The 12,500-nt window shown below is 40.5% G+C and overlaps 1 protein-coding gene across 1 annotated transcript in view; it reads right to left on the bottom strand.

Annotated features, from left to right (window-relative positions):
- fbn2b (fibrillin 2b) overlaps positions 1-12,500 on the bottom strand; it is a 136,551-nt gene that overhangs the window by 20,745 nt on the left and 103,306 nt on the right. The window contains exons 40-52 of the mRNA XM_017720734.2: positions 12,104-12,229; positions 11,719-11,868; positions 10,525-10,596; positions 10,302-10,427; positions 7,531-7,656; positions 6,532-6,657; positions 6,254-6,370; positions 5,025-5,153; positions 4,686-4,805; positions 2,931-3,056; positions 933-1,085; positions 303-368; positions 14-139 (exon numbers count right to left, since the gene is read on the bottom strand). Coding sequence (XP_017576223.1) covers positions 14-139; positions 303-368; positions 933-1,085; positions 2,931-3,056; positions 4,686-4,805; positions 5,025-5,153; positions 6,254-6,370; positions 6,532-6,657; positions 7,531-7,656; positions 10,302-10,427; positions 10,525-10,596; positions 11,719-11,868; positions 12,104-12,229 — 1,563 coding nt within the window. The remainder of the gene's footprint in view (positions 1-13; positions 140-302; positions 369-932; positions 1,086-2,930; positions 3,057-4,685; positions 4,806-5,024; positions 5,154-6,253; positions 6,371-6,531; positions 6,658-7,530; positions 7,657-10,301; positions 10,428-10,524; positions 10,597-11,718; positions 11,869-12,103; positions 12,230-12,500) is intronic.

Here is a 12,500-nt window from a genome sequence, read left to right as displayed (position 1 = left end):
TTTGTGGACTTACCGACACAGTTGATCCCAGTGTAGTCCAGGTTGTAGCCGAACGGACACTCGCAGCGGAAGGAGCCGTCTGTGTTGATGCACACTCCGTTCACACAGATACTGGGGTTATCCAGACACTCGTTCATATCTGCACAGCACAGAGAGGATATTGATTAAACCGATCTTAAAAACATCATCTTCCTCCACAGCGGCCGGTGTGAGTGTGTGTGGCCTGTAAGCTTGTATGTACATGCTTGTGTGTGTTTGTATTGTATTTGAACAGCAGGTTGTGTGTCGGGCTGGACACTCACCCTCTCGGCCCTCTCCTAGTCCAGGCAGGGCTCCGTGACCGTAGGGACACAGACTGTCAAACGCAGCTGCAGGAGGACAGGAGGACAGACATGATGAAGACACATAACTTCTCATTCTCTAGATAACTTACAGATTAGTTTCATAGTAGGTGCTGAATAATTCATGGGCGTCACTGAATAATTCACAGTAGCTAGTGAATAATTTTCAGTAGTTACTGAATAATTATGGTAGATACTAAATTTTTCATAATACTGTAACTAATGAATAATTCATACAAATGACAAAATAATTCATAGTATTTACTGAATCATTCATGGGAGTTACTAAATATACATACTAATCACTAAATAATTTATGAAAGCTACTAAATATTCATAGTAGCGGCTGAATAATTTTAATAGACACTGAATAATTTATAGCAGTTACTGAATATTCATAGTACAGAAAAGTAGCAGAAAATGTTCATAATAGATCATGAATAATTCAGACTAATTACTGAATAATTCAGACTAATTACTGAATAATTCATAGCAGCTACTTGACCTCTTCCTGGCTTTATGATTTTAAATAGTGTGCATCAGTGTGAATACATCTGTAACTCTGATCTCTGCGTGTGTAACGACTCTCACCCTCATTTTCGCGGGGGCAGAGTTCACAGGGGTCTCCCCAGCCTTCGCCTGGCATCTTACTGCAGCAGCACTTGGCCTTGGTTGTGTTCAGAGCTTTGGGCACTGTGCATTTGCCATTCTCGAACCGTGTGAAGCAGAAACTCTTCCGTGTGTCTAAGTGGAGAGACAACAGGGAAAAAGCTTTGAACCCTCAAATCCGGCAGGACTACAGCACTCTCTCCGCTTTAACACACCGCTCAGTGATCAGCGCGTGGACAGAAACGGAGTGTGTTTACATGCACTCAGTAATCAGATCATAATCAGATTTCTGCAGTTATCCGATTATTCAAACGGTCATGTGAACACCATACTCCGATCTGAAAAATCCAATTTAGAAATCTGATAAAGAGGCTGGATTTTAGCTCAGTAATCAGGTTTCCCACTGAATGGAAACTCTTACTCTGATTTCTTTCCTCTTTCTCAGTCTGCACATGTGAGAAAACAGACGGCGGCACTGGAAATAAGCCTACATGCTTGACGAAATGAAGGATTTAAATATGTCATCTTGTTGATGATGTATGTTCATATTTTCAGGTAAAGTGGTGTTTAAAGATAAAAAAAAGCTGTTGTATTAATTGTATGTTACATTTACATCACATCTTCTTCTGTGAGGTTATTAGCTGGATGTAAAGCAGAAATCTGATTACTGTCTGACTCCTGTAGACCTGGAGTTTCCCCATTATCTGATTACTCAAGTGCATATAAACATGTTGATCAGATTACTGACAAAATCAGATTTTCTGCAGTTATCAGATTATTGAGTGCATGTAGTGACTCACACACAGGTGCCAGTTCATGTTTATTATTGGAGGTACCTGATTATAATCTGATTACTGATATAGATGACAACTTTTGTTTTGTAATCACTGAATATTTGAATACAATAAGGGCAGTGAAAATGTGAAAAGTGAAAGTGAAATTAATACTGTAACAGTATCAGTTTTATAGGCACCCATATTACCAGTACTGATTTTGAGTACTCCTTGTAGATCAGGGGTCTATAATTAAAATTCAATAAGGCCCAGTTAAAGAAAATGTCCTAAAGCGAAGAACATCATAATGTCTAACTTGCATCATGATTCAGTGCCATTTAGTGTTTACTAAAGTAGCCTAGCAGGCATATCAACATCTTATATGTCAAATCAAATAAAGCATAATTCAATAATATTCCAATTACATTTATTGTCGGTTTTCTCTTTTTAGATCATGCCATATGAAATAATCTGGCTCACTTTCTTCTCTGACTGCTGTTTCTCGCCTCATTCCTCCCCTGTTTGTGCATCACTCACTCAAATCTCAGTGCTCCTCGTAATGCACAGATCTGATTGGCAGAGTAGCGTCACGTGATATTTACAACACATGCGATTGGTCTGGGAGTTTCCCGTACTGTAAAAGCTAGAAAAGCTATGACGATTAAAATAGGACCACGCTGTAGAAATGAAATAACTCTCCATAGTTTATTGGGTATAAGTCCAGGTCTGCATAGGACAGCGTCTGGGTCCAGATTCGGACCGCAGTCCGCCTATTAGTGACCCCTGTTTCAGATGAAACAAACACTTGGCAGACTCTCAGTAACATGTCAAAAACATGAGGATTAGAATTAGGTTTTGTGTTGAGGTTAAGGTTAGTGCTAGGATTAGGCCCAGGGTGAGGGTTAGGATTAGGTAAGGTTGGTGAGGTTAGGTTTTTGCGTAAAACATTAACACTACATTTATTTAAATGTAAGTAATGTACCAACAGAATATCTACAAGATATTTACTTCAGTATGTTCAGATGCTTCACTGCTGCTACATGACTGATATGTTGTTGGTGTCTTTCTGATAATCTGCTATGAGTTTAAAATCATCTACAAAGGACTACTCCAAATAAAGTGTTACTGAGCACTTTAGCATCGCGACCGAACTGACACCAGCGTCTGTATCTGTGCACCTCTGATAGGAGCGGCAGGCTGAACTCACCGAAGCAGCGGCGGCCGTTATCAGACAGAACGAACCCAGGCTGGCAGATACACTGGAAACTCCCCGGGGTGTTAATACAGGTGCCAAACTGACAGATGTTGGGCTCAACTTCACACTCGTTAATGTCTGCAAACAGAGAGAGAGAGAGAGAAAGTGAGAGAGGGCAGTGTTCCTGATAGAGGCAGTCTGAGGGTAAAGGTCAGGAAGGTAACCCACAGAAGTCCAGTAACAGATGGTCACTGTCACTGTGGGCCAAGCACACGAGATGGTCAATGGTGCATGAGGTGGCACAGCTCTACTTTTCCTTTCTAATCCCTAAACTATTCTGATATTCATTTTTAAAAAAGGAACGTTTTTAAATTAAGCTGCTTTTAACTGAAGCAGGCAATTTTCTATAAACCAGGCAGTGTACGCTTACTTTTTCAAAACTTTCAAAATTTCACCTCCTGCTTTCACCCCTCCTTCCAACACATGAACAAGCGTGAAATGACCAGTTATGATCTCATCGCCTACATCACCTCATTTGTAAAACGTCCTGTTCAGAGCGAGTATGGACTAACATACAATACTAACAAATGACACTTGTTCAAAACTACAATACAGACAAAGTTACAATCTGGACTAATACATAATGTAGCGATGTTGGCTACATAATACAGAAAAATACATTTCTCCATAAGCAAAACAAACCAGATAATTACCAGTCCAACAGAAAAATACTTCTTGCTTTTTCCAGCCTCTTTCTGTTCAAAGCCTTTTCTACTTCTGTTTTTCTTTTTTTAGCAAGCTGCTGTGTAATTTGTAATTTGTTGTAACCTGTGTAATATCAGCCCAAACCAATATCTAATAGCACCATTTTCTGGTCATACTGGCCCAAACCAAAATCTGAGAACAGTGTTTTTTTGCTCATATTGGCTCGAACCAGTATCTGATACCAGTGATTTCTGCTCATATCAGCCCAAATAAAAATCTAATAGCAGTGTTTTCTGCTCTTATCGACCCATATCAAAATCTAATAGCAGCGTTTTCTGCTCATATCGACCCAAATCAATATCTAATAGCAGCGTTTTCTGCTCATATCGACCCAAATCAATATCTAATAGCAGTGTTTGCTGCTTATATCGGCCCAAACCAATATCTGATAGCAGTGTTTTCTGTTGATATCGGCCCAAACCAGTATCTGACAGCAGCGTTTTATGATCATATTGGCACAATCCAATACCTGATAGCAGTGTTTGCTGCTCATATCGGCCCAAACTAATATCTGATAGCAGTTTTCTGCTCATATCGGCCCAAACCAATATCTGACAGCAGCGTTTCTGCTCATATCGGCCCAAACCAATATCTGACAGCAGCGTTTCTGCTCATATCGGCCCAAACCAATATCTGACAGCAGCGTTTCTGCTCATATCGGCCCAAACCAGTATCTGACAGCAGTGTTTTCTGCTCATATCGGCCCAAATCAAAATCTAATAGCAGCGTTTTCTGCTCATATTGGCCCAAACTAATATCTGACAGCAGCGTTTCTGCTCATACCAGTACACCAGCATTTTCTCTTTATGTCAGCCCAATACTGATTCCACGCATATCATTCACAGCATAACGATTTCTGCTCTGTAATAAAGGAGCCCAAATCCTCCATTGTTTTACATTTTAATTTTTCTTTCTTGAAGTGATGTTATTTCTATTATTATAAAATAAAGAATTTTTTTTTATTGTATGAGCCTTTTAAGCAGCTCAGGGAATCAGACTCACCGATGCACTGGTCATTCTGCACAGCATAACCAGGAGGACAGATACAGCGGAATGAGCCATCCAGATTCTGACAGGTGCCCGGAGAGCAGGTGCCAGGGAACGTCACACACTCGTTTACATCTGAAGAGTAGGTAAGTTAATTAGTGTTACAAAAGTGTTTTTTTGTGCCAAAGATTTTTTTAATTGACATGAAAAACACATCTTGAAAAAAGCAGCAGCACTAAAGCATCAGTCGTGCATTTCAGGGCGAGATACAGAGAGCAGGGTGTCTTTTTGCTGAAGGCTGTGTAAGTAAATACAGTATCGCAGGCTGTGGAGGTGTAACAGCACAAGTCTTACCCACGCAGTTCTTGTTATCGGGGGTGAGCTCATAGCCCTCCTGGCACAAGCACTGGAAGGAGCCCAGGCTGTTGATGCACTGACCATGCCTACAAACCTGACCGACCAGCGTACTGCACTCATCCACATCTACACAAACACAGACAGCAATGTGAGACACAGATACACAACAAAAACTCTCTCAGACACAGACAGCAATGCTTTGCTATGTGGGAAAAGTTGTTGAGATTAGGGCAGAGTGATATGGCATGAATCTCATCAGAATACATGACTGCTCAAACGTTTGGAATCAATGCTTATAACAGTGGTGGACAGTAACTGAGTAACTGAGTAAATGTAATTAGTTTCTGTACTTTAGTATTTTTGGTGTATCTGTACTGAAGTTTCTCTGTTCTGGACTTTTTTCTTTCACTCCACCACATTTCAGAGTCTAATATCCGACTTTTTCCTCCTACATTTTGAGAAATCTGTCGTTCCTTTTGGTTTCTGTGTGTATAAAAACGTAACATGTCAAAACGAAAGAAGCGCAAAGCCAGAGCACCAATCAGGGCCCAGCGGTCACTTTGTTTAGAGCTGGTTTTGACCTGTTGGTCATACCGACCCAGTGCAGCACGCGGTTCAACGTCAGCGCAGCAGCGTAAAACTTTGGGAGAGTCTGTTCAACATAAATGATGAACTAACCTAACTTTGTGTAAATAGAGCTCAATTTAGAAATATGTCCACATATGCAGTCGAGACTGACGCGGCTTTTTTCTGAATTTCTACAAACACCATTTCATTTTATAGTAAATGAGTTTGGGCTGGTTTATGTTTATGAACAGACGCCTACAGATCAACATAGTAAAGGAGCTCATCTGTGATCCTGAGTTTAAAGCCAGTTTTTATGAACTAAGTTGCATTAAGTCAATTACTCTTAGTACTTTTACTTTTGATACTTAAGTACATTTTAGTACTTTTACTCAAGTGGAGGTCTAAAGGGAGGAACTTCTACTTTTACTGGAGTAATATTTTATCTTGGGTGTCTCGACTTTAACTCAAGTACATGGTTTGTGTGCTTTGTTCACCGCTGGGCTTTGATAAATATAAATCCAAGGAAATAAATAACCTTCTCTTTTCCTCAAGCTCATGGCACTTACTTTCACACCGTGTGCTGCTGTGAGTGAACAGCGAGACCGTTCCCTATATAGTTGTTGTTTAACTGTTAAGGCTGTAAAGATCTGGCGACTCACCCATGCAGTCGTTGTTATGCGTGAGCTCGAAGCCGGGGAAGCAGAGACAGTTATAGGAGCCCACAGTGTTCTTACACGTCCCATTACCACACGGCTGCCTCTCACACTCATCAATATCTGTCAGAGAGAGGGATAGAGGGGTGGGAGTTAGAGGAGAAGTAAAGAATGATACAGATGGACACACCGAGGCAGACAAAACAGCAGAGAGAAAGAAAGACAGTGCATAACTGTTCTTTTTAGGACTGCGCTGTTTTTTGGAGACATGGACAGAAACTCACCCATGCACATGGTCTGATCGGCCGTGGCCTTGAAGCCGTTGTGGCAGAGACAGCGGTAGCTGCCCTGTGTGTCGATGCACTCTCCGTGGCTGCACACGTTGGGTTTCTCTATACATTCATTACGATCTATGGAAAAGAGTCATGTCATTAATGTTGAGCTCTACATGCAGATCCATTTTACTATGAGCTACGAAGAGCTCACCAACTACTCTGGGGGCAGATTTTAATCAGTTAAAGGGGAATTCCACCAAATTTTCAAAATCTCTGCAAAATTCAGTTGTTGAATTGAGTTGACGTGAAATGGTTTATTGTAAAGAATCTTACAGAGGCAGATTTCTTTACAGTGCTGGCGATCTGAACCAGGGGGCGCCATGTCTACAAGACGAATATAGCCATTTTATATGTCGCTGCTGTCAGAACAAACCCTTGTATCTCCAAATTGGTAACTTTACAGGAGAAGGCAAAAACATACTTCACTTTTAACGCAAGTCAATGGAACCAGAATTTTTTCTAAGTCATTTTGGGTCATTTCTTTTGACCTGTTCATCACGAAACTTACAGAAAACGAAAAGACCAACAGATATTTTCAAATTCTGTCCAAAACTGAAAAACAACAAAAATAGAGATTTGAGGTTTTGTTCCGACAGCAGCGATATATTTCGAGCAGTCATGTTTATTACGATAAAATAGTGGGAAAGTTCTTTCAGGCCTGCATCAGAAATCAGGTGTTCCATTTGTAACCATTTCATGTAATACGCTTCTGTGAATGAGCTTAATGATTTCATTATGCAGAAATTTAGAAAAATCCCCCTTTTATGTAATCAAAGAGATAATATTCTAACAAATATAAGGGAAGCTTAGCGGCAGCCCTTTCAAAAACTTCAATAAAACACAAAAAAACACTATGCTATCTAATCAGAATAGAGACTAAACGTTTGGCCTCCCCCTCTATTTGTCTAAGATGGTCTGTCCCAAGCAGGTTTAGAAGGCTGGACTCACCCACGCAGGCTCCGCTGGGGGAGAGCTTATAGCCTGGAGAACACTCGCAGCGGTAGCTCCCGGGGATGTTGATGCAGTTGGCGTTCCGCTGACACAGGTTATCCCCACTGTTACACTCGTCGATATCTGGAAGAAGAAAGAAAGAAAGAAAGAAAGAAAGAAAGAAAGAAAGAAAGAAAGAAAGAAAGAAAGAAACACATAGAATGTGCTGTAATTAGTCAATTGAGCTGTAAATGTCCAGTGAACACTGAGAGGTAACAGATCAGCTGCAGCAGTCTAATCCAACAGGTGCCTGGAGCTTAAAGTAGGCTGGCTATCTGTGTGCTATAAGACCTGTGTGTGGGTCTAAACACTGCCGATTCAAAAACTTAGTGTTTACGTTGGTTTGCAATAACGTACGATATTAAAGGCTGATCGAGTTCATTTAGGAAAACAAGATCACACGTGTAATCATAAGCAACATTGACAGTGCAGTATTAGGAATAAAGCCAAATGACACGCCCATTTTACCTCCTTCTTGTGATATCAGCACTCAACAGCACACACGTTTTTAATGTGCACTTATATAACAACAGCCTGGACACCGTTAAATCATTAGTCGGGTGATTCCATAACTGTAGTGCCATGTAACTGCTCAGTTAGATCCCTTTGTTTTGAAATAAATGTGTCCCAAAGTCTGAAAATCAGTGTGGAACGTTTGGAACTCACTATCGAAGCATACTTTCTGCAATTAAGTAAACTTTTTTGTGTTGGAATGATTTCAAAATATAAATATGGTAATATTACGAGTCATGAGTCATGGTCTAACTAATGTTTTTCTTTATTATGCTAAACATCAGCTAAAATCATCACTACTGAAACATTTGGTAAGGTTTCAGCGGTGCTATGATGGAGACAAAAAGGAATGTCCAATCAATTGTTTTAATAATTTTGTAAAATAAACAAAATTAAGGCCCAGGATCGCTCACAGGGATTTTAGTCTGAAGTTCAAGTCAGTGTAAAGCCAAAAGCTTTGAACCAGTTTGGAAGAAAGGTCGATGTACTATACAAGCAAATGAAAGATAAAGTAAAGATATAAGAGAAAGTAAATAAGTAAAAATAAAATAAAAGTAAAAGTAAAAATAAAAGAGAAAGTAAAGAAACTCAGCAATGTGACAATATTTAGTGTTATTGTGATAAATTACATCACATTACACTTTATCAGCAGTACTTAAAAACACTTAACAACTGTGTTTTTCATAACAGCGCATAATGAGCCTGGTGTGAAATATTTGATAGAAATAATTGACTTCATAGCTTTTGATAGTCTTCTTCTTCTTTCAGCTGCTCCCTTTAGGGGTCACCACAGCGGATCATCTGCCTCCATCTTGCCCTATCCACTGCCTCCTCTACTTTCACACCAACCATCTCCATGTCCACCTTCACTACATCCATAAACCTTCTCTGAGGTCTACCTCTTCTCCTTCTACCCGGCAGCTCCATCTCCAACATTCTTTGCCCAATATATCCACTATTCCTCCTCAACACATGTCCAAACCATCTCAACCTGGCCTCTCTGGCTTTATCTCCAAACTGCTCCACCTTCACCGTCCCTCTGATCTGCTCATTTCTAATCTTGTCCAGCCTGGTCACTCCCAACGAAAATCTCAGCATCTTATAGCTTTTGATAGTATTTTTTTAAAATATGGCACTACTTTGTCAGTTCCAGCTCACCAGACATCAGAAAAAATGAATAGGGTGATTTATCGTGAAAACCTCCTGAAGTATCGTGATATTACACTTTTGGCATATCGACCAGCTCTGAATGAATAAATAAATAAATAAACAAACTGCAATTTTTCTCTCTGGGATCACTAAAGTGTTCTGACTCTACTCTGAACACGGCAGTATATATACTTATAGCTTGGAGCCTAGTGACCATTGTTGCTGCTCAGTGACCTTCTGTCAGCGGAAAGCCACGTAGAACATTAAGTAAGTAAGTAAGTAGAACATTTTTTTCATTTTTCCGATTGTTTGTGCCTTTTTTTCCAAAGAGGGCCAGATTATAATGTGTTAAAATACCTGAGGAGCGACATATTTATTGACAAAAGATTCAAAATATTACTTATATATTATATAATAGATATATTATAATATGATATATCTAGTTTAAAAGATGCATGAGGCTTCTTTTATTGATGGATTGTTCGTTCAGAACAGTTTGGATCGATAAGCACTTATAATAAATAATTAAACTGTTTAAGAGTAACAATAAATTGTATCTAATGTATTAATCATATTCCTATTCAGCAAATTTTTTTTGTTGAAAAATATCAATTGTGAGACAAACTAAACAAACATCTATGCATTTTTGGTTTTGTTAGGGAATTCCTTTAATAGGTTCTTTATATATCAAATATATGCAGCGTAGCCACATTTTTGTTTGACCATAAAGGGTTAATATTTACTAAACTACTGAATTTGCTCGATAAGACGTTTCCATCTCGGCAAAATTGGCAGTTCTCAGTGTTTAGTCTGAGCTTTATGTCTGTAGTCTTGACTAAATTTATGTCACTAAGTGAAGCTGCAGGTCTAGTTAGCTGCCACCATCAGGTGACAGGGAGAACTGCAGCGTACTGGCAGGCGGTCCACTTATAATACGCTGTAAAACAGAAGCCGGGGGCCAATTAAAATCTGTTCATGGACCACATTTGGCCCTGAGGCCGGACTTTGGACACCCCTGGCTTAGTGGGAGCTGACTGACTGTATAAACGTTACTGTTTGCGCCGTACCTTCGCAGATGAGCAGGATGTTGTTGTAGCTGAAGCCCATGGGACACTCGCAGCGGAAGCTGCCGATCTGATTGATGCACACCCCGTTGGCGCAGATTCCAGGGATCTCCCGGCACTCGTCGATATCTGAATCATCACAGGCACACTTCAGTTCACTCGCCCAAAGAAGAGAAATCACGCCTGTACAGAAGCTCAGATCAATGCAGAGTGAGAAACGTCTTACCGATGGGTTTTCCAGTGTGAATGTCGATAATGAAGCCTGGAGCCTGATTTCCACACAGGAGCAGATACTCAGCTGAACAAAACACAAACAGCCATTAGTCTTAACACAGCAACCCAGCAAAGAACCACATGTTCACATCACTGGTCAAGAGTCAGGTTAGCAACTCGCAGTACACAGTAAGAAGTTGCACAGAGTAGATCTCAGTTTTATAGACTAGACACCAAAACCAACTTTTCACCCTTGTGTGTTATTCAGGGCTGTGGGACCCATTTTCACTGTTCACCAAAAGAAAATATGAAGCAATTTTATCATCATTTCAGCCTCAGATTTATATCACACATGTGGTGCTGGGCTGAACCCATGGGGAGTAAAAGTGTGGAGGTGCTGTGTCCTTCACTCTGTTCTCCTCCTATGTGGCCTGCTGTTTGAGTGTTTGAGTGTGTGTGTGTGTGTGTGTGTGTGTGTGTGTGTATATGTGTGAGAGGGTAGACAACATGGACAGGCTGCTGATTGGCTACAGCTGCTAAAGGAGAACCTACACTGGACACTTTTGATATTTTAAACATCTGGTATTTTTACATGAATTGTTGTGACTGTATTGATTAAAAATCAATAATGCGGTGGGTCCAGCTGACCACACCGGGGACAAACTACTGTAATTTTCGACCTCGAGATCTGGTCGTGTTTGACATGCGAGGCATTCTGGTTAACACTTTTATTATCTCTACGTTCTGAGCCGTTTTAAAATCTTCCGCTCTGTTAATCATTCTGGAAACATTCCTGGTTTTCGTTTTTTTTCACTTCCTACTACTTATTTGAAAGTTGCTCAGGACGTGTTTTATAGAGTCATATTGTCATTATTATATATGATCTTGAAATGAATGGACAGGGTTCGCGTCCTAGTGAGGAACCCAGTGAGGGGAGGTTTTCACAATGTATAGTTCATCATGTAGCATAAGAGAACGTAATAGAGGGAATACCAGTTAAGAGTCTGCATGAAGACAGCGGCTGTGTTTACATGCAGACATTTTCGCTGATCCGACTGAATTCAAGCCTAATATAGACTGAGCTGTCGATATGCTCACTCTACCCAACAATCTGAGGAAAATCTCTGTTGTGTACACAGACGGCTTCTATTCCGATTGAGCTGTTGGTCAGATTATTAATGCATCATCAGACTGCAGGTAAACTCACAGGTAGCAGGAGTTGGACAGGCTTCACACGGCTTGTTCCAGGCTTTTCCCACGTTGTAAGAACAGCAGCACATTTTCTTCGTCATGTTGAAGGACAGCTCATTCTCACAGGTGTCATTGAAGTTACGGTAGCACACGCTCTTCCTCATGTCTGGAAAAGACAAAAATGTTAAAGTAGTGGTAAGAAATTGCGTACATGTGTATGTGTGCCTTGGATTTTTGGATTTGTGACTTGTGCCATGTGGTAGCAAAAGTAGGTCACGTGTGATGCACACGCTACAACAACCCTGTTCTACGTCTGAAGATATTCCGGTTATATGTCATATCGGTATCTCATTAGGTGCTGTACATGTTGGTGTACTCCTTTTATGGCTTATGTATTTTACCCATGCAGTTGTTTCCTCCGTTGACCTGCATGTACTCCGGAGGGCAGACGCAGGTGTAGTTGCCCAGGGTGTTGTAACAAGTTCCTGGGCCGCAGATACCAATGTGGGCCGTGCACTCGTCAATATCTGGAGGAGCAGAGCAGCACAGAAAATCATTTTAAGCACAAAGAGGTCTAAATAGGAGGGCAGCTGTGTCCAGAATCACTACAAAAGTGTCAGAAGTGTCAGAAAAGGTTTTTAATTTCAGTTGTTATTTCATTTTTTTTTTAGTGGAATCCATGGATGCAACCGAGAACTGACTGAAGGGCATAAAATCGCTGGAATTTGGGCTTATACCTAAACTTATTTAGGTTATGGGAAATTTGGAGACCCCACTGGTGGAAATGTGTAATTTCAT

This window comes from Pygocentrus nattereri, chromosome 15 (genome assembly GCF_015220715.1).
Source record: "Pygocentrus nattereri isolate fPygNat1 chromosome 15, fPygNat1.pri, whole genome shotgun sequence".
Taxonomy (NCBI): Eukaryota; Metazoa; Chordata; class Actinopteri; order Characiformes; family Serrasalmidae; genus Pygocentrus; species Pygocentrus nattereri.
Note: the sequence above shows the minus strand (reverse complement) of the source record. Positions and strands in the feature narration are given on the sequence as shown.